Genomic DNA, 21,694 nt, shown 5'->3' on the forward strand with positions numbered 1-21,694 from the left:
TTTTTTTTTTTTTTTTTTTTTTTTTTTTTTTTTTTTTTTTTTTTTTTTGGTTTTTTTGGTATTAAAAAAAGAAAAAGTAAACTCACTAGTTTTGAGACTTTTAACTCTAATTTAAACTAAAAGTTTAAAAACTGTCGTAATTATTCATTTTTTTAATTTTTAGAAGTTATATTAACCTACCTTATGAAATATTTTGATTTATTATATTTTTTTTTATAATTTTTAAATAAAAATTATATTAAAAAAAAAACTTTAAATAATTATTTTTCTAAAAGAATAATAAACGAGAAAAAAATAATTCTACAAAGAACCTGATTCCTACACAAGAAAATGGAAAATTTCGTAGGAATAGGCATGTGGAAGACTTCTTTGTCCCGCGAGATTCCGTGGGAGAAAAAAATCATAATAAAATCATAATTAAAAAATACTTTTATTTACCCATATATAATAGAAAGTTAATAAATCAAAATTCAGATCAGTAGGTGTCGACTAACTCAAACACTCAAACATGACGTAAACTTGAAAATAAATCTATACTATAAATACCGGAGTTAAATTAAGATTGAAAATTGCATAGTGATGCATTCGGGATCCTTTACTGTTCAAGAATCTATTCATATTCAATCTCAAACCTTTCCTCCTGCACCGATATGGGTGCACCTCCAGATGGGCAGGGGCCGGCCACCTTCCTGGCTTTCACTCCTCTCCCTTCCGGTCGAGCTGATCTTGATTCAATTAGCGGGAGTAATCATAAAATGTTTGCTAACATTTATCCAATAAACATGATGGGTCAACATTTAAGGAATTGAAAGAGAAATTGAAATAATAAAAGAGGAGAGAGAAGAAAATCACATGGAGAGTTTGGTGAAAAAAGAGAGAAAAGATAGAATGAGAGAGAGAAACATTCTCGCAGTTATGAGAGTATGAATTTGGCAAATTAGGTTTACAAAATTTATAATTTTAAATAAATTAAAAAAAAAAAAAAGTCAACAACAAAATCTGAGTCTCTGATCCAATGATGTAACACCCTCCCTCAGGCTGCAATCACTTCCTTCTCTTCATGATGTGAAACCTCCTTCCCTCTTTCACTACACACAACCACTCTTCTCTCTCTCTCTCTCTCTCTCTTCAATTACCAAATATCGTACAACGGATATCCCGACAAACTTGGACTACTCAACCCGAACTCTAAAAATCAAGTTTCAGTAATTTTATCCGTTTAGATTTGATTCAATTTTTTTGGTTCATCGGTTGAATTTTTAAAAAACCGAAATCAGGGTTACAATTCCACCTTACCCTACTTCTCAGATTGTTATAAATATGAAGAATATTTTACATTTGTAACCAATGTTATTTGTTCTGACGAGAGATAAAAGCATAATTTATTAAATAATTAAAAAATAAGATTTGACCACCTAACTCTAAAATAGATGGTTGGGTTCAGTTGAGTTAGACTGTAAACTTTATATTAGGTCGTTTGGGTCACCAACTCAATCAAATCAATTCGTGTATATCTCGAACAACAATCAGTTGGCGTAACGTTGGAACCAAACCTAACAACAAAGTCGAGAAAAGAAGGTAAGTAAGAAAGATCGAAGATAATTGAAATAATAAAAAAACAAAAGAAAAAAAACAAAACTTTTCCTCAAAAGAAAAACCCATTTTGTAAAGCAAAACCATATTTTTATAAAAAGAAATACATAAAAGAAAAAGGTAATAATACACATCCCTTCAACTAATCATCAAAATACTCAAATCCATATATATATATTTGTGTATAATTTATGATAAAAAGAGGGTTTGAAAAAAAAAAAAAAATTGACCGAAAAGCGAAGGGACAGTGGCCTAGATTTGGAGGGCCTGTGCCCTTTGCCTTAGGCTTACTTTGTTTAGGTCAAAAGCTTGTTGGAATTTCTTTCTATTTCTCTCAATCATAAACCAATCGATTGCAAAATCATTTCCCAAACTCATTTATCATCCAACCAAATTCAATAATTTCCATCCTTTTTTATTATTATTATTATTAAAGTTTTTATCCTTCTCGTATTAAATAAGGGTTGTATTAAAAAAGATTCTTATACCCACGAGCATACAGACTAGTAGGCCTTCTATTTCCGTCGAAGCTTCATGAACTGTGATGTCCCACATTGGTTGGGGAGGAGAACAAACCACTCTAAGGGTGTGGAAACCTTCCCCTACTAGAAGCATTTTAAAGCTTGAAAGGGAAAATCCAAAGAGGACAATATCTACTAGCAGTGGATTTGGGTTGGTATCAAAGCCAGATACCGAATGATGTGTCAACCTTCTCGCTGTTCCTCGAAGGGGGATAGACACAAGGCAGTGTGTCAGTAAGAACGCTGGGCTCCGAAGGGGGTGGATTGTGATGTCCTACATTGGTTGAGGAGGAGAACAAACAACCCTTTATAAGGGTGTGAAAACCTTCCCCTAACAGACATGTTTTAAAGCCTTGAAGGGAAGTCCGAAAGAAAAAACTCAAACAGGACAATATCTACTAGCGGTGGGTNTTTTTTTTTTTTTTTTTTTTTTTTTTTTTTTTTTTTTTTTTTTTTTTTTTTTTTTTTTTTTTTTTATATATATAAATCATTGTTATCTTTTTTGATTTGAAGGTAAAGTAAAACACATTATATATATATTCTCTTTACTAATTAGCTCTTTGCTTTAATTTCCCTTAAAATCACTTTCCTTTTTGTTTCTTTCTTTATGAATCGTGTTTTACCTTAAAGAATTCTATGTTGGACAACACACGCAATGTTTTCTTAAAAAATATGTAAATTAGGACAAAACATGTTTAAAAAACTCGTGTTGTCTGTAAGAATAGTTTTTACTTGTAGAAACAGTTTAAGACAAGTACATAAGGAATGTCGGGGCCATAGGATACCAAATTCAAATTCCAGATCTTGGGTACCGTTTACACTTATTTTATTAATATATCGGATAAAAAATATGGTCTCCACAAAGTGGTTGGCGTGTGGATTTGAAGGGAATATTTGGAAAGCAAAATAAAAAAAATAAAAAAAAATTATATTGAAAATTAGGGTTTTTTTTTTTTAAACAATATGAATCAGAACAAAAAACCCTTTAAGACTCTCTCTCTTCTATACCTTTCTCTCTCTAGATTTCAGGTCAATGGGTCCACTGATTAATCATTGTTCTTGACAATTACACCCACCCAATTTATTTTATTATTTATTTATTTATTTATTTAATATTTTCCTCAAATACTCTCTCATTAATCATTTTTGTTTAATACTAATATCCCATTTTTAGTATTATCTTATTGAATTTAGCGTTCACGTCTGTCACTTTTATTGTATTTAATTAAATCTAAATTTGGTTTTTTTTTTTTTTTGTTCAAATTACATTACATAATCAATTAATTAGTATTTCTTTAATAATTTCTTGAAAAAAAAATGGACAATAATATTATCATGAAAAGGGTATATTGTTATTATATATCTAAAAGTTGTTTTGAAAAAAAATCCCTTTTAAATGTTCTTATGATGCACCGAACGCAAAGAAGTAGTATCGAACCAACCTGTAAAGAACCATTTAGATTTTAAAATTAAAAAAAATATTTGACTATATACCCGCCCAAATCCACCGTTAGCAGATATTGTCCGCTTTAACCCATTAAATATCGCTGTCAGTCTCACGGTTTTAAAACGCGTCTATTAGGGAGAAGTCTTCACATCTTTATAAAGAATACCTCGTTCCCTTCCCCAACTGAAGTGAGATCTCACAGAGTATATCTTGAATTCCACCCATCAATTTGTAATCCACCAAAAAAAAAAAAAAAAAGAACTTTTTTAATAAAATATCACATATCTATCGCATTATTTTAGACAAATTCAAATTATATGTTACAGATATATTCATTTTTTAAAAATTTGTGCCCATTCCGACTTCTCTTCAAACCTTTAAAACCTGCTAGAGAAAATTTACACACTCTTATAAATGGTGATTTGTTCTCCCCCAACTAATGTAGAACATCACAAAAAAATTCTAAAATTACGTAACATAAATCATCAATTTGGGTAGTACATAGTACGGGACTATTACTTGAACCATGAACCGTGTATATATATACATACCTATACATACATACATATATATATATATATATATATAATATGTGAGAAGATTGGTTAAAGTGGTATGAGTTGATGATTGTACTAAGTATATATATATTAGTTTAAACAAGTTTTTTCTGTTGGAAGAGGACAAATTCCCATATTTCTTTCTCCCCCTCCTCTGTGTGGTGTGTGTGCGTTCCGGCACTCATAATTCTCCAAACACCAAGGATTATTTATTAAAATAAATAATAATAATAATAATAATAAAATTAATAAATATTGCATGGTGGAGAAACAAGAAGAAAGATTGAGACTTTCACACACTCTCTCTTTGTTCCAACTCTCATTTTCTCTCTCTAACCCTTCAAAATTCCTTCCTTTTTTTTCCCTATCTAACCTAATCTCTCTCTATCTCACTTAACCCTTCTTTACTTTCTCTCTCCTCTTTCTCTCTCCTCCCATCTTCTTCTTCTTCTTCTTCTTGTTCATCTTGTTCTTTCTTCATATCACAAAAACCTAACAAAACCCACATCGAAAACCCTCAGCTTTTGCAATTTAAAGATGTTGGAGAAGGGCATTCTTGTTCCTGATCTATCTCTTCAAATTAGCCCTCCCATAACTGATCCATCTTCTTCATTTCATATTTGGAAGCAACCTCAAGTACCTCAAGTCGACACCGAGCTTTCTCTCTCGAACAATTCGACGGTGGCGGTCGATGTTTCCCCGGATCGGTTCCAACCCATTAGAGGAATCCCACTTTACAGTAATGGGTTGTTGTCTTCTTCTACATATTTGAACCAAAACCAACCGTCGCCGTCGCAGCCTCCTTTGAATTCTAGGGCGTTTTATCAACAGCCTCCTGTTGGGAGGTATAATGGGATAACAATGGAGGCTTTGAGAAATCACCAGCAGAATCAGAATCAGTTTGGTTTTCACAATCATCAAAGCCTTCAATTTGGGGTTTCGGATTTTTCTTGTAATGATAGATCGAGATCGTTCATGCCAAGGATTCAAAGCCGACGAAATGCTAGGGCTCCGAGGATGCGTTGGACTTCCTCTCTTCATGCTCGTTTCATTCGTGCTGTTGAGCTCCTTGGCGGCCATGAAAGTATTCTCTCATTCCATCTCCTTTTTTCTTTCTCCTCTCTATCTCGATCTCGGTTAACTATCAAACTATCGCTCGAATTTGATGACATTAGCCATATGTATCACGATAATTAGTGCCTTATCTACTTATTCATAGATCGAACCCCCGATAAATTTGATTGTTTTTACACGATCAGGGGCAACTCCAAAGTCAGTGCTGGAGCTAATGGATGTGAAGGATCTCACTCTAGCTCATGTGAAGAGCCATTTACAGGTAATTTCATTGAAAACCCACAATTTATTTCAGGATTTTAATCAAAACCCATAACTTATTTCAGGATTTTAATCGAAACCCACGATTTATTTCAGGATTTTAATCGAAACCCACGATTTATTTCAGGATTTTAATCGAAACCCACAATTTATTTCAGGATTTTAATTGAAACCCACGATTTATTTCAGGATTTTAATCGAAACCCACGATTTATTTCAGGATTTTAATCGAAACCCACAACTTATTTCAGGATTTTAATTGAAACCCACAATTTATTTCAGGATTTTAAACCAAACCCACAATTTATTTCAGGATTTTAAACGAAACCCATTTGATATCTCTCATTCTTCCCTGCAAAAAAGTTTCTTTTTTTTTTGGTTCTCTGTTTCTCTCTCTATCTCAGTGAAGAGGAATCCCTGTGGCACAGTTACCAAAGAAGAAGAGAGAAATGAATGAATGATTCAGAAGCTGAAGAAAGTGTGTATTTAGTTCACAAAACAGGACAATTTCTTGTTTTAGAGAGAGAAAGAGAAAGGAGGAGAGAGAAAATGGCATCATTTCTCAATAATAGAACCATTTCCCCAAATTTACTTTCCACACCAAACAAAAACAATACAAATCCCCATTTCAAAGCCTCTTCTACTACACTTTATTTTAGAGTTCCATAATAACCAAATCATTTCATTTCACCTCTCATTTCCAAATGGGTCACTCAAAAAGTTTTGATCTTTACATGTTTGGTAATTTTCATTATTCAGACACAAAACCACACATGTTTTTCTCTTTCTTTTGTTCTTAACCCTTTTCTTGTCTTCTTTTTCAGATGTATCGTACTGTTAAAAACACCGACAAACAAACAGCTTCTTCTGGTAACAAATTCCAAATCCTTACCAATCTCAAAACAAAATTTCCTTATTTCTTAATTAAACAGCATAATGCATCATTTTCTAGGTTTCAAACAACCTAGGAAACATGTTTGCCTTTAAAATAATCATTAAAATTTGATGGGTTTTCTCTTAATGGATGAACTATGAATCAGAAGGGTCTGGGGAAGAAGATTTCTTGCCTGCAACGCCAACCCCACACCATGAAGCGAGCTGTTTGCTCAATCATAGGAGAGGGTTTAGTGCATCTTTGGAGGCTGATGTTAATGGATCAGCACCTTCCATTAATAACCACTGTAACTCTTCAAGGTTAATAATCTCTCTCTACATTAATTTTTGTTGGTCTTTTATGTCTGTTGGGTTAGTACTATATGTTTTTTTTTTATTGGGTTGGTAAAAAAAATTCAAATTTTCTATAAAGAGCTACCCTTTGTTGTGACAGCTTTACTTTCCCTCATTTCCTTTTTTTTTTATCTTACCACTTTTCTTTGAACCCCTTTGACTAAATATTCATGTTCCTTCATTATGTTTGTGATTTGTAAACAGTTTTGTGTTTGATTTGTGTAAAAAGTTAGTGGGTAGCATGAAATTGTAGCTTCCCTAGCTCCTATAGGTTTAATGTAGCCTTTTCAGTGTCATTTTCGAGCTAATAATGTAACCGTCCAAGCCCTCTGCTATCAGATATTGTCCGCTTTGACCTGTTACGTATCGTTGTCAGCCTTACAATTTTAAAACGTGTCTACTAGGGAGAGGTTTCCACACCCTTGTAAAAGAATATTTCGTTTCCCTCTCCAACCGATGTATGGTCTCATAATCCACCCTCTTTGGGAGACCAGCGTCCTCACCGACACACCGCCCGACATCTAGCTCTGATAACATTTACAACACCTCAAACCGACCACTAGCAGATATTGTCTGCTTTGACTCGTTTGCTGAACTCGACAAAAAACTAGTGTCTTATCTACCGTGTCAATAATATCGACTAGAAAGTGGACTTTGACTGTTACAAATAATGCACTAATAACTATCATCATAAAGGTCAACCGTCTCGGATCGTCCACCTACCTTCGTTGAACTCTACCAAAAATTAACTCATCTCATAGAAGAAGTGGCATAGCAGAAGTGCAGTCTTTTGCTAGGCCATTTCCTTTTAAATTAATGAATAATCAGCTTTAAGATATAGTTTCACATGCTAGCATTATCCAAACAGAAAAGCATAGGTTAAGAAATTTTGGTTTAATTTACTGTATACTTACAGTATAATATAAATTATTGTATTCAAATGCTTCATTATCATCACATTAATTTAATGTTTCAGAAGAGCATGGGAGCAAGCCTCTCCAACAAGATCTAATATGTTCGGATCACAAAATCAACCACAGGTATAAACTCTTTCAATAGTTTATACTCCGATTTGAATTATTGTGCTAGGAACCACGAACCCCCACAATGATATAATATTATCCACTCTGTGCATAACCTCTCATTCTCGTGGTTTCACAAAAGACCTCGTACCAATGAAAACAGTGTTGTCGTGGGATTACGTCTCTCAATAACCCTAAACCATTTTAAATTTTGTTTTTTCAGGAATGCTATGAATTAGGTCATCCGGGGTTGAATCTAAACGACAGTCCAAGCAAGGATTTGTGTTCGAGACACAATTGGGACAACTAAATCCAACCTTAAAACCTCATTTAATTTCTTTCAATATATATATATATATATAAGTTGAATATAAATATAAATATTATGTATAGTTGTTGANTAGAACTTACCGTTGAGATGAGGGAGCCTTCAAAGGTTGTGCACTCACAGATGGGGTTGTTATGTAGCGTTAGTCTGTTTTTGCGTTTGAGTTTTTTTGTTTTTTTTTTTTTTTTCTCGTATAAAGCTGCTTCTGTTGTGAGTGATGTTTGTTTGAGAAAGGAGTAGAATAAAATTTTAGTGGATTATGAGGAATATATGGAATTTGATGCTGTTTGTATTTAGCCATTTATTTATTTTTTTAATATTGTTTTTAATTACTCAAAGCTATTAATTTTCTTTTATTTATTTAATTATTTTTTTTTATGATATCACATCTTATCAAAGTTATTTATATTGGATTCTGATTTATAGGGAAAGATTTATTTTGAGAAATGGTCGGGTATAGTTTTACTTTATTTGATCCCTTTTTAATAAATGGATTCATTTTACTTTTACCAAACTTTTTGTTTTTATTAAAATTAAATACATAAATTAATTTCTAAATCACTATTCTTTTTGCTCAAAATCTATATATATATATATAAACAATAAATGTCCCACGAACGGATCGATAACACCCCTAACTTCGAGCCATATTCATTTAATTTACTAATTATTATTTTAAATAAAATTAAATTTTTAATCGGTTTTTTACAATTATGAAATTTAGAGACAAAAAAAAAAAAAATGGTAACAATTTAACTTCAGAAGATATGGTCAGTTTTAGCCCATTATGTATTGTCTGTAACCTCACGATTTTAACACTCTTATAACAAAATGTTTCGTTCCTCTCTTCAATCCACTGTCGGATCTCACAAAGAAAAAAAATGATGTGGAACGTGGTCACTAGTTTAGCCGAATAAAGTATCTATCAATTTTATGACGGCTTTTCATACGAACTATTCTAATGTGAAACCATGACTTTAATCCTTCATTTTTTTTTGTTCTCGCTTCTTTATTTGAATTTTGAACTCTCAAAAAGCCTCAAAAGCATTTTCAATACGATTTTTTTTTTATGCTATTATTAATTTTCTTCTATTAAAATACAATATTCCAACAAATTATTAAATAATAAATCAAACTTTTAAAATTCATAAACTTACTAAATATAAAAAGTTTAATAAACGCATAATTGAAAACATATATTTTAAAATTTATTGATAAAATAAATATAAATATCAAACTTGAGGACAATATTGTAAATTAAATTTTATTTTGGAAAATTACAATATATATAATATATATTCTTTTTTAAAAGGAAACTTATATGCTACACCACGTACATGCATTTATTTTCCCTTTAATATTAATTATTTTCCCTTTAATATTAAAGGGAATTTTCAGAAATTAAGAAAGTGGGGCAATAAAAATGGAGTAACCTGCACCAGGCATTGGCTAACACAACTTCATTTATTTTTTCTGACAACCTTTATATTTATATAAGTAATAAAGAATAAAACCTCGAGTGTTTTTACTCATTTGCCCTCAAGTGTAATTCAATATTACAAAATCGACAAAAGTTCCTATCAGTTTTGGGCCAGGCCCAACAATCGCAATCGAAACCAGGCCCAACATTCAATTACGTAAATTGCCACGCCTTTCGAGAACGTTATTGATATGTCCACGTCATAAAGCGCCTTATCTTATCCAAACCAACAAACACAGGTGCAAAAACACGTCGCGTCTCTCTATAGTCACACTCTAACATCAACAGCCAGACACGTGTCATAAAAGAAAACCAACCCCCACCAGGGAGCTTACACGTGGTACATACTATACCGAACTTTCAGGAAATCCACCGTCCGAATTATTCAAACCAAAGAAAACGCCTTCCAACGCCGCATATTTAACACGTGTCGTTTGTTGAAAGCGACACGTGGCTCAAGTCACATCGTTCTCGAATTTTCGATTTATAATTGCAAATTTTGTTCTGGAACGTTCCTGGTTTTGGATGATTAGTCTCAAAGTTTCTTGTTTGTTCTACGTTTTTGTGGTGTAATTGTAAAATCAGGAGCGAAGAAGTGTCCAGAGAATTTGATTGGCTTGTTTTAGAGTTTTGTTCTATCTAAAGCAGAGGTTTAATTTGGGGGAAAACCTAAAATTAGGGACGATTCTCAAATTGGGCGATTTCTTAGGGCAAAATTGTTTCGGGTTTTTGGTGGTCGTTGTTGTCGTTGTCGTTGTCGCTGCTGTTTCTGAATCTCTCGTTTCTCTGTTTAAGACTCTGAAACAGAGGGAGTAAAATTGAAACGAGTGAATATTTATTTATTTTTATTTGAGGGAAAGAGAGACGTGAGGGTTTTCCAGAGAGCTATGGAGCCGCCGATTGTAAAGGGGAATCCCACAGTGTTGTCGTCTTCGTCGTCGTCGTCGCTGATTTTGACCTCCGGTGCGAGTGGTCGAATAAACGCATTGTTGTCGATGCGAGCATTGAAGAGTCTGATTATGTTGGTTAATGCCTTCGTTTTGTTGTTGTTAGTGCCTTTCCGTGGCCGGAAGAGAGCGCAATCGATGGCTCTGTCGGTGGCGGAAAAGCCGAGAGATGAAAAGCAAGAAAGGAAATGTGCGACGGTGCGGGTTCCGGCGACAATTGTCTCTTGGAAGAGTAGTAGTAGCAGTAGTAGTAGTAATAATGGGAACTGTTCGTCGCCGACGCCTGATGCTGTGGATCAGGAGGTGGCGGTGAGAAGAGCTCTGGCAATACGGCGGGTGGTTGAGGATAAGGATAGATGTGAGAGTTCGATGCGGGAGTTTCTTCTCTTTCAATCCCCAAGAGGAAATATGATCTTCACCCAATCGTGGACGCCTGTTTCTCTTAAGATAAGGTTAGCATTTTAATGACCCTTTTATGAGCATTAATTGATATATGATATGATTTATACACACAGAATATTGGTTTCTGGGACAGAAAAATTATGATGTCTAAGCTTGATTTGACAGAATTGTGAAGACCTTAGCTGCCCATTATATTTATGTGGGGTGGGGTTGAGTTGGCTAAGGATTATAGCGTCGAGAAGCTAACGTAAACATAATTCAACTAGTTATTAGGCTCGTCTATGTCAAAAAGGTAAGAAGGGTAAAAAGTGTACTTGTGGGATTATTCTTTCCAATATCGCAACTATTCTTATGAAATTTACATTACTATAGACGGTTAGAGAGAGGAATGAAGCATTTTTATAAGGATATGAAAACCTCTTTGAAGGGAAACTCGAAACGGAAAGCACAAATAGGACAATATCTGCTAGTGGTGGACTTGTGTTATTACAAATGATGTCTGGTTGGAGAGGGGAACGGAGTATTCTTTATAAGGGTGTAGAAACCTCTTCCTAATAGACGCGTTTTAAAACTTTGAGGGGAAGTCCAGAAGGAAAAGCTCAAAGAGGACGATATTTGTTAGCGGTGGACTTGGGTTGTTACGTTCGTTAACGTTTAAGAATGAATAATCACCGAAAATTTCTGGTGTGGCTAAAGAATATGATGAATACTATTGGGAGTTATTTGAAGCATGATTGTAATTAAGAAAATGCTTCTTGTTCTATAGTTATTTGAGATAGTATTTATAACCTGTAATAGTATTATGTCTTTTGTAGGGGTCTGGTGGTTCTCTTGCATGGTCTAAACGAACACAGGTTTGTGCCCTGTAACTTCAAATTACACGTTGCTTTGTTTGGACTATAATGCATGGAAGTCACACGAAATCCTCTTTGATTGTTGTCGCAGCGGTCGATACAGCGACTTCGCCAAGCAACTAAATGCAAATGGCTACAAGGTTTTCGGCATGGATTGGATTGGTAAGTAGACATTTATACTTCAAATCTTTTAGCACTTTTTAACTTAAAAAGTTGATAGCTGAAGTCATTTTTAGTAGTTTATAGACAGTTTAGTAGGGGATAAAAGAGGACACTGAGAGAAAGAACACGTTCCATGGACTCTGTGAGGGGCGTATTCGCCCGTGCGGGCAAATATTCTTATCTATTGATCTGTTCGATGTTCGAATTTAGAAGGGTTCTAAAGATGGAAGTGAAAAAAGGATTGTATATTATGATACAATCTTGCTTTTTTCTTTTATAATTACTGTTTCCTTAGTGTAGAGATTTCAGTTCTTCAACAATGCATCTATATTTGGATGTTGCAGGGTAAGGCATTTGGGATGCCGGTGCAAAAAACTTACATGTGAAGCTTCCTTTTATAGAGTAAGATTGTTATCTGATATGTAATTTTACTAGAAAAGGAGGAGAAGTTTTGGAAGATTGGTGGGGGACGCTTTGGTAACTTTTCGAGCAATGCACGACCTCGAAAATTTTCACTTAAGAAAGCAACTTGACATGAACTAAAACTCCCCCCTGAAGCCCCTCTTCTCTTCCTGCTGCTTTGTGGCTGCTCTTGTTCATTACATTCATAGATCTTGGCTGGTTATGATGTATAACGTTTATTGAAATATTCTTCGCTTCGTTTATAGGCCATGGCGGGAGTGACGGATTGCATGCTTATGTTCATTCTCTTGATGATGCTGTTTCTGATTTGGTATGTTTTGAGTGTTCATCATTTACTGCTTTTGTGTATTTTTTTTGACTGTTTGGACAGTGAATGTGATGATCGTTTTTGTTGGAAAACATTGCAGAAATCATATCTTCAGAAGGTTTTGGCTGATAATCCGGGTCTACCTTGTTTCTTGTTTGGACACTCCACGGGAGGAGCCATTGTTCTTAAGGTATCATGTGCGAGTAAAGAATGGTGTGGTTATGGATATTGTATGCTCTGCTTCTGAATTGATTCGTTTATTCGTTCAGGCAACGCTCGACCCGAGTATCAGTTCTTGCATATCTGGAGTCGTACTCACATCGCCTGCAGTTGGAGTTCAACCATCTCATCCAATCTATGTAGTGAGTGAAACTCTTTCTCTTAAACCTATTCTCCTTTGCTATGGGAGTTTCCTTTATTGAGCTCTTGTTATTGTTGTTTTATGAACCGAACGGTTGAGTAGAGGGAGGGAGAACTCTCAGTTGTGTGAGATCCCACGTTGGTTAGAGAGGGGAACAAAGTATTCTTTATAAGCATGTGGAAACCTCTCTCTAGTAAATGTGTTTTAAAACCTTGAGGGGAAGTCCAGAAGAAAAAGTGGGAAAGTCTAAGGAGGACGATATTTGCTAGGGATGAGTTTGGGCTGTTACAAATGGTATCAGGGCAAGACACTGGACGAGTGCCAGCGAGGACACGTTGGGCCCGAAGGGGGTGGATTTTGAGATCCCACATCGTTCGGAGAGGGGAACAAAGCACTCTTAGAGTGTGGAAACTTCTCCCTAGCAAACACGTTTTAAAACTTTGAGGAAAGTCTAGAAGAGGACAACATCTGTTAGAATGTAGTGATGCATCATTTCTCTATGCTGTCTGGTTGCAGGTTCTTGCACCCATTGTCTCATTGTTATTGCCAACGCTCCAAGTTGGTTCGGCGAACAAGACGACACTGCCAGTGAGCAGAGACCCAGATGCATTGGTGGCTAAATATTCCGATCCTCTAGTCTACACCGGAGCGATCCGGGTGAGAACCGGTTACGAGATTCTGAAGGTCTCATCTTTTCTGCAGCAGAATTTGAGCAAAATATGCATCCCATTCCTAGTTCTCCACGGGACGGCCGACGAAGTAACCGACCCAACAGCTTCCCAGAAACTTTACAACGAAGCTTCGTCAACCGACAAATCGATTAGATTGCTCGAAGGTCTGCTACACGATCTCCTGTTTGAACCAGAAAGAGAGAGCATTATGAATGACATAATTGAGTGGATAAATTGTAGAGTGTAAAATGGAAGGGTTTTGAATTGGGAGGAGTGTGTACGACATAATTGAGTGAAGAAATGGTAAGCATTTCTTCTTGTTTCACGTCGATTATGGTGAAGTTCATCAGCTTGATGAACTGTTTATAAGGGAACATTTGTGGGGTGTTCTTGCCAGTCCGGCTCCTTCATTGTTTATCTCAGGAGGTTTGCCTTCGATTTTTGTGGCATCAATGTATTATGACTATGGCAATTAGTCCAGTTCTTTCCTTCCTTTTTGTATCAGACTCGTTTCGTCCTAAATTATCATACAAAAGGACTATGCTTCTTTCCTTCCCTTCTTCTTTTTCTTCTTCTTTCTTTTCGGGTTTGCACTCAAGGCATGTGCGGAGTTTACGAACCAAATAGAGATATAATCGAGGTTAGTCATAGATACAGTGTAATAGCCTAGTCCATCTCCGGTAGATATTGTCCTCTTTTGACTTTCCATTTTGAATTTTTTTGCAATGCTTCGTCTTCGCTAGCACTTGTTCCCTTCTCCAATCGATATGGGACTCCACAGTCCACCTCTTTTCGGGGTTGAAGAAATGAAAACTCTGTTTTCAGGGTTGTAAACCGGACGGTACACAACTTGGTTTTGGAATAATAGAAAAAGAATAGGAATTGGGGCTTGAAGTTTGGAGAAAGAAGGGAGTACGAAAGAAAGACTGATTGGAATTTGCCCCTGAACGAAACGAAGTGATCAATCAAGGGCCCAGCGTACATCGCCTCTTGTCCACCATGTTGGGGCGCAACATCGCTTGGTGTCTTGCCCTGATACCATTTGTAACAGTCTAAGCCCACAGCTAGCAGATATTGTCTTCTTTGGGCTTTCCCTTTCAGGCTTCCCCTCAAAGTTTTTAAAACGTGTTCGCTAGGGAGTCATTTTCACACCCTTATAAAGAATGTTCATTCTTCTCCCTAATTGATGTGAGATCCCACATTTGGATTGTGTTTGTGAATACTACAAGAATTTCAATGAAACAAAGAATCGAATTGGAGGATCAAAGTAAAATACAAAATGACAGAGAACAATGGAGAGACTTTCACTTTCTCGTTCGTGGTTGCTAGTTTAGTTTGTGTTCATAAGCATATTTTAACCGGTTAGAACTCCACTTTATGCAAGGTTAGAGATGCGAACCTCTATTCATATACTTTAGATCTATAATGTCTGAACAATGTACCAGCTCAACAACAGGAAGAGAATCACTGACCGTGAAAGAGTCCTAAGTAGTAAAAGGGTGGAAGAAAACAAGACATTTGGAAAGACTCACGACGAAATATGAACTGAAGTCATGTAGATAGTGTTCTCGCCAAAATGAACACTTTAGAGTTTAATGATTGTCAAAGTAGATCGAACCATCAATGCTCACCCAGCTAGAGTTAGTATATCGAACTTAAAACGTTCCTACGTCAAGCTATAAGTTCTTTTAATAGTGTTCGGAGCTAGTCGGCATTGGATTGTTCTATTATTTTGTCAAAAACCCTAATCTTTACCATTATAATTCTTTCGAGGAATGATTCCTCAAATGAGAAAAACATGCTTTCTTTCATTGGTTACCATTGAGCTGTACTATATGCTTTCTTCCCGTGATTGGGGAGACCTCCAATCCCACCAATCTACCCAAAAACTCATGCAAAGACCCATCGTCAACTGTTCATCTACCTAGCTTTTGTTTATAGTCTTTCCAGGACCTTTGTCGGAGCGTTAGGGAGCGTTATACTATCGAATGCTTCAGCTGTACTCCAAGTCGAGCGTTAAACAAGTTGAACGTTGTTCTAAGAGAATTAAACAAAAGAAAAACAAGTTCTAGTAGAAACACGTTAGAAAGATCGAGAAATAAGTTACATGACTTGACTAGTCATTCAAATAGATAGATTTTTCTCAATCTTTTCGACACATAGAAGCAAGTGAAAAACAAACGTCGTGACGAGCAAAGAATGAGACGGGGTCCTTCAATATCATCTCATACAAATCGACGAATCCAAGTTTTTTTTTTTTGTTATGGAAGATCGGTTTTGTCTCTCCTATTTTTCTCGTCGGTTTTTAAATAATTGACTCGGTGTTGGTCTCGTTTTACTTGACTCGAACCCGGGAATGAATTTGGTTGGTGGTCCAAAGGGTATGTGAATTACAAGCTGGAAAGGGTGTGTTATTTTAGAGTTACTTGAGAGAGGTTAGCGATGTGAATAAGTGTTGTGCTGTCTTGTCTTAGGATAATTGGGACATGTTTTTTTTTCAATGTTTTTTTTTCAATGTTTTTTTTTTCAATGTAATCATCACTCAGAAAACAGAGTTAAATCATATTGCTTTTTGTCTCAGTTTGCTCCTCTCCTTGGATTCCACCCTCTCATCCATTTCTCCTTGATTTTGGGGTTTGGAGAATCTTTTTTTTTTATTTATTTATTTTTAATTATTTCTTTTAATGTTTCCTAGTAGGATTTTGGAATAAAGTCACCCAACTGTAAAATAAACCATAAATTAAATTAAATTAAACTAAACAATTTTGGATGATAATTAATGTGGTTTAAAAATATTAGGGTTTACTTGCTTAACCAAGAAGCATATGTTTGGAGTGGTGTGAAAGTTCTATATATTTGTTAAAAGGGTTGACTTATTTTTAAAAGAATTATAAAATAAGAACACTTAAAATTTTTTGTTCAATAACGTTGTTACTCAATCTGTGATTTTGAAATGTTTATAAAAAGTCAAAGAGTAATATTGCAACTTTTATAAGAATAGTGAATTAAGAATCTGAAAAAGAAAAATGGTCGGGAATGTTGACTTTCCATAACATTTTAATAGTTGTTCTACGTCAAGTGCTGTTTCAAAATATTTATCAAAGAGTAAATTGTAACTTTTGAAAAAAATGGTGGATTTTCAAAAGTTGACTTTTCGTTCAACATTCTAGACGTTTTTCCAATTTCAATTCAATTTTGAAATATTTATAAAAGGTCAAGAGTAATATTACAGCTTTCAAAACAAAACGACAGTACTAGTTTGACTTTTTCTTCATCATTCTAACCACTTTTATACTCCAAATGCAGCTTCACAAAAGTCAACAGTGATATTGCAACTTTCAAAAGAATAGTAAATCAAGTCTCTAAGAGGATGACATCAAACACATTGACTTTTCATTCAACATCCTAATAGTTGTTCTTCTTTTATTACAACTTGCAACTTAGCAAAAGCAAGTCTTATTGGAGCAACTGTCACTACTTATGGACTCAAACCTACGTGATCTATCCACGACCAGGATGAAACTCAAGTAAAACTAAAAAGAGGTCCAAACTAACTAACATCGAAGAATCAACAACTGAGTTGTGCTCAGAGGTGAAATACAGCTCAAACCCAAACCTAACTAGTTCTCCTCGAAATACGTCGAACCACAACAATTGACTAGACATCTAGAAATAAAACACTATTTGAATGCAAATCACAAGAGCGATACCAAATCGAGACAAACTCTAAGTACTAGATATCATCTCAAAATAACCGGGACACCCGGGAAAAAACAAGGTAAAGTCCACAAATATCCTTTATAATTTAACCTTAATAGAAGAAGGAGAGAGAGAGAGGATATGATTTGACAGCATATGAGTGAGGGGATGGGCGTTGCTTGTTGGAGGGAGACGAGTGGAAGTGTTGTGAGAGTGACAAGTGAGTCCATGATTAACTCACTTTGGCCCCATCCCACAGTGGCACTGAAAAACATGCCACTTTTTCCCTTTGTATTTATTTGTAAAGTAAAGTAAGCCAACCCCTTCTCCTCTTCTCTTCTCTTCTCTTCTCTCTGCCCATTCTTTATTTCTCTACTGAAACCCACATCAATTCTTGACATCAATTCCGTCTCGATCCACCACTAACAAATATTGTCATCTTTGAGCTTTTCTTTTCGGGATTTCCCTCAAGGCTTTAAAACGTGTCTGTTAAGAAAAAGTCCAATGTAGGACATCGCGCACAGATAAAACCCTTTCAGAATCGTCTTAACTTCATATAAAAAAACTAAAATTTTCCTTTTTTCTTCGTTTTAAACAACAATAATACACATTCAAATGGTTGGGAATGGCTCAAAATGTTGCCTACAAACTTGACAAGTGATTTGAAGAATGGTGGAGTTGATTTGCTTCATGGCATGTTCTTTCAAAGCAAGAGCTCTTTGTAGCTCACCTTGTGCTTCTTGTCTCATTCTCTTCGCATTAGCTAACTCCTTTTCAGCTATTTCAATTTGCTTCTTTGCTTCATTTCTTGCTTCTTCAGCTATAGCTTTCTCTTCCATTGCTACTCTCATTTGCTCTTTAGCTTCCTCTTTGACCTTCAAAAATTCCAACCCATTTCTTGTTTTCTCGTCATGATCGTCGTCGCCGTCGTCGTTTTTCTCATCGTAATTGCACGAACCAATGGAAAGCTGCAAATGGGTCGAGTAATTTTCGCGTCGTTTCGGCGAAACGGATACGTGAATAGAAGTTGAATTGTTGGAGAGTTGAAGTTCCAAGTTTTGTGGATGGTGGGTAATGATCCTTTGGGGAATTATTGTATGGTTTTTGTTGAAGAAGCTGAAATTTGTATCTGAAGAAGGGCTTGGAGTTGGACTCGAAGCTGTTCTTGATAAACATGGAAGCTTTTGTTCTGATTGTTGATGATGATGACCCAATTTGCAGCTATCTTGATGTTCTATGAAGCTCTCCACCCTAAAATTAAACAAAAAACATGAAGAACAAAGCTAAGATCCAAAAAAGTGCATAGAAATTAGACAAATTTGGAAGGTTTTAGGTTTTTGAAACCCCAAAAGAGGAAAAAAAAATTTGAAAATCATGAAAACCCATTTGAATTCAAGAAATTAAATCAAAATCAAAACAACCCATCATCAAAAAATTGAATCTTTGTGTGAAGAACTTGTTAAGAACATGAACAAGTACATAATTTAATGACATTATTAACTATGGGACCAATAAAAAAAATAAAAATACCAAAAAAAATCGCTGTCCTGACAAAGATTTATACTGATTCTCGTTGAGAGATAAAAAAAAAAAAAACAAGAACTGATCATCGGAAAATGAGCCAAATTGCGACACAAAAAGCTGATTATAAAAACTTGAGCTGTTTACGATGATGAATGTTTGTATATTTCAGTCAGAAAACATCAGCAGCCATTAATAGAAATGAAAATGTAAGATACTCTACTAGTGAGCTAGCTCGCTAGCTCGAGTTGGTACGATCAAATTATCGCTAAATTCAAAAGCTTAAACGGATAGAATAGCGCGTAAATACCTTGAGAAAACCCGACCACAATCGCAGGAATGGCCTCGAGTTCCACATGTTTTGAGATGAGCTTTATAATCGGATTGAACAGCATACCCTTTAGAACATTTCTCACAAACCCATTGCTTATGGTTACTATGTTTTCTTCTAAAGTGTTTCTTTATTCCCACCAAATCCCCCAAAGCATGCGTAGGGTTATGGTGTAAACAGCTCGGTTCGGGGCAAACAAAGACTCGTTTTCTAACCGCGGTCGTCGGCTCAGTTCTCTTCAAAAGCTTCCACGGCACCTTATGTCGACGTCGATGCATTTGTAGATTTTGATCTCTTTGAAACCCTTGATTACAGATCTCACAAACATAACGATCTGATTCCAATAGGGTTTTGGGAGAAAGAGAAACAACTTCGGCATCTGGGTCTGTTACGTTATATTAAATTAAGCATAACTCAATCGAATTATTACTCGAAATGAAACCCGAAACCAATATAGATATATGCATACCTGGAGTCCCAGCAGGCCTTCTTTTTCTTTTGGTATTGGTTCCATTGCTTTCAAAGCAATTAGGCAAAGGCTCAAAGCAAGGAAGGGAAGGGGAGGAGAGATCAGCCAGCATGGGAAAACCTCTTCAAAGCTTCAAAGCTTCAAAGAAGAGAGAGAGAGAGAGAGAAGAAGGCCCAAAGGGTTTGAATAATTTGGAATTTGAGAACAAGGGTTGCAGAGATAAATTGAAGGGTTAGAGAGAGAAATAAGAGAGAGAAAGAGGAGAGAGAAATAAGAGAGAGAAAGAGGAGAGAGAAATAAGAGAGAGAAAGAGGAGAGAGAAAGAAGAGGGGAAGGGCAATGCTTTTGGGGTTCTTCAGCTTTTGTATTATAAATTAATGGGCTTTTAAAAATTTCAGCTTTTTGCATCAGCTTTTTCTATCTCACCTTTCTTTCTCTCTTTACTTCTTCCAACCATCTTCACCACATGTAGTTATTGAGTTTCCTCAAATCAAACTTTTCAAAACCATATATATATGTATATATATATATATATATATATATATATACATACATATATAGATGTAGTGAGAGAAGAGTTTAACTCATAAGGAAGCAAAGGACTGATCTTTAGAACACTTTAAAATAAAAAAACAAAAATAAAAAACAAACAAAAGTTTTTAATAAAACATCAATTAAATTCGTCACCTATAGATATATTCGAGTCTATATATATACATATCGACATTGTTATTATATCACATAAAACTTGATCGTTACATAATGTAAAATTTAGCGAAATAATTATTTATTAATTTTTTTCAATATCGGTCTTGATATAGATATCTATTTATATTTTCATTGACATTTCTATAACATTGAGATATGGACGTTTCAGTCGATGTGATGTTTAATATCGGGTTTAAAACAAATTCTTATCCTTTTATTTTTCAATAATTAAAAAAAAAAAGAGAAAAATTAATGGTTGAATAAAACAGTAGACATTCAACTTTTTCAGACGTGTAAATAGAAACTATCTTAGATTTTCTTTGCCATTTTTGTGTACTTTTTTTCGTTAAAAAATTGTAGAGTAAATTGTGAGTGTAAATTCTTTCTTCAAAGATGAATTTGTGAGTAAATTGTGTTTTTACTGTGAGACGTGATTTACTATTTATAACTTTTACAAGGTAAATTTTAAGGAAAAATGAATATAAACTAGAGAGGATCCCATGGTCTAGACATTCTCAGTCTCCTGCATTCTCTTTAACACCAATATGTTCTAAAAGTGAAGATTATCACTACATATCAATACGAGCCATTTTAACAGCCTCACGTGTTTTATAGACAATCCCCCAACATACAATTGTTTCAAGGTAACTTTTAAGTTCTTTGAACCATCATATCATTAGGTTCGTTTTCATTCAAACGTGGTATCAGTTAATTCATGTTCCCTATTTTTACTCGGGCAACACGTAATATAATTATCACGGTCAGACGAAGAATCAAATATTCAAATTACCGAAGAAGTGAAACAAAAATCACCACCAAAACAATACGATGTACAAAAGATGAAAACAAACACAAAACAACTTTTTAGAGAAACCAGTTCTATTCAGCATAGTTTTACTAAAGTTTATTGTTCCAAGAAACAAAGGGAAAAAAAAGGTAAATTTTGAAAATATGTAATAAAAAGAAGAGATAGGACGAAAATACCCTCAGGTTTGTAGTTAAAGTAGGGTTTGTTTTATCCTAGTTAGGGAGCAGCTTTTGTAAAGGTAAATCAGGTGGGTGGTGAAGATGTAAAGTCACCTTCAGGGGCATAGTGGTCAATATCATCATAATTATGTGTGTTAAGAGATTTATAGTCTTCCTTTTTCCACATGCATACAAAAGTAACATGTTAAAAATAAATAAATTCAGTCTGCCCAGTAAATGTGAGATTTTTTCCTCTAGGTCAAAGATACACCCTCTATTTTCATTCAACAACTTTAATTAATATATATATATATATATATATATATATATATATATATATATATATATATATATATATATATA

General features: G+C 34.8%; 3 protein-coding genes across 3 annotated transcripts; 2 read left to right on the forward strand and 1 right to left on the reverse strand.

Annotated features, from left to right (window-relative positions):
- The first annotated feature begins 4,545 nt into the window (after positions 1-4,545).
- On the forward strand, positions 4,546-8,089 carry LOC111782661 (transcription repressor KAN1-like). The gene is made up of 6 exons (XM_023663460.1): positions 4,546-5,202; positions 5,378-5,454; positions 6,278-6,323; positions 6,494-6,647; positions 7,657-7,720; positions 7,926-8,089. The coding sequence occupies exons 1-6, from the start codon at positions 4,656-4,658 to the stop codon at positions 8,010-8,012; spliced, it is 975 nt and encodes a 324-aa protein (XP_023519228.1). The 5' UTR covers positions 4,546-4,655; the 3' UTR covers positions 8,013-8,089.
- Positions 8,090-10,044: 1,955 nt separating this feature from the next.
- Positions 10,045-14,193, forward strand: LOC111782501 (monoacylglycerol lipase-like). The gene is made up of 7 exons (XM_023663259.1): positions 10,045-10,909; positions 11,675-11,713; positions 11,805-11,875; positions 12,544-12,608; positions 12,706-12,795; positions 12,875-12,967; positions 13,483-14,193. The coding sequence occupies exons 1-7, from the start codon at positions 10,398-10,400 to the stop codon at positions 13,882-13,884; spliced, it is 1,272 nt and encodes a 423-aa protein (XP_023519027.1). The 5' UTR covers positions 10,045-10,397; the 3' UTR covers positions 13,885-14,193.
- A 3,720-nt stretch (positions 14,194-17,913) lies between these two features.
- On the reverse strand, positions 17,914-19,922 carry LOC111783363 (protein SHOOT GRAVITROPISM 5-like). Its single transcript, XM_023664291.1, has 3 exons — positions 19,658-19,922; positions 19,168-19,573; positions 17,914-18,587 (listed from the first exon to the last, which is right to left on the reverse strand). Exons 1-3 carry the CDS (start codon positions 19,767-19,769, stop codon positions 17,948-17,950), a joined length of 1,158 nt encoding a protein of 385 aa, XP_023520059.1. The 5' UTR covers positions 19,770-19,922; the 3' UTR covers positions 17,914-17,947.
- Between the last annotated feature and the right edge of the window lie 1,772 nt (positions 19,923-21,694).

The sequence above is a fragment of the Cucurbita pepo genome, chromosome LG20 (genome assembly GCF_002806865.2).
Source record: "Cucurbita pepo subsp. pepo cultivar mu-cu-16 chromosome LG20, ASM280686v2, whole genome shotgun sequence".
Lineage (NCBI taxonomy): Eukaryota > Viridiplantae > Streptophyta > Magnoliopsida > Cucurbitales > Cucurbitaceae > Cucurbita > Cucurbita pepo.

What these genes read in the sequence shown, in the direction of transcription:
- LOC111782501 (XM_023663259.1), top strand. Translation starts at nt 10,398, where the DNA reads ATGGAGCCGCCGATTGTAAAGGGGAATCCCACAGTGTTGTCGTCTTCG. An exon ending in CCTGTTTCTCTTAAGATAAG is followed by an intron (nt 10,910 to 11,674) that starts GTTAGCATTTTA and finishes TGTCTTTTGTAG; the next exon opens with GGGTCTGGTGGTTCTCTTGC. An exon ending in TTTCGGCATGGATTGGATTG is followed by an intron (nt 11,876 to 12,543) that starts GTAAGTAGACAT and finishes CTTCGTTTATAG; the next exon opens with GCCATGGCGGGAGTGACGGA.
- LOC111782661 (XM_023663460.1), top strand. Translation starts at nt 4,656, where the DNA reads ATGTTGGAGAAGGGCATTCTTGTTCCTGATCTATCTCTTCAAATTAGC. An exon ending in CAAACAAACAGCTTCTTCTG is followed by an intron (nt 6,324 to 6,493) that starts GTAACAAATTCC and finishes ACTATGAATCAG; the next exon opens with AAGGGTCTGGGGAAGAAGAT. An exon ending in AACCACTGTAACTCTTCAAG is followed by an intron (nt 6,648 to 7,656) that starts GTTAATAATCTC and finishes TTAATGTTTCAG; the next exon opens with AAGAGCATGGGAGCAAGCCT.
- LOC111783363 (XM_023664291.1), bottom strand. Translation starts at nt 19,769, where the DNA reads ATGCTGGCTGATCTCTCCTCCCCTTCCCTTCCTTGCTTTGAGCCTTTG. An exon ending in AAGGCCTGCTGGGACTCCAG is followed by an intron (nt 19,574 to 19,657) that starts GTATGCATATAT and finishes ATAACGTAACAG; the next exon opens with ACCCAGATGCCGAAGTTGTT. An exon ending in TGTGGTCGGGTTTTCTCAAG is followed by an intron (nt 18,588 to 19,167) that starts GTATTTACGCGC and finishes GTTTAATTTTAG; the next exon opens with GGTGGAGAGCTTCATAGAAC.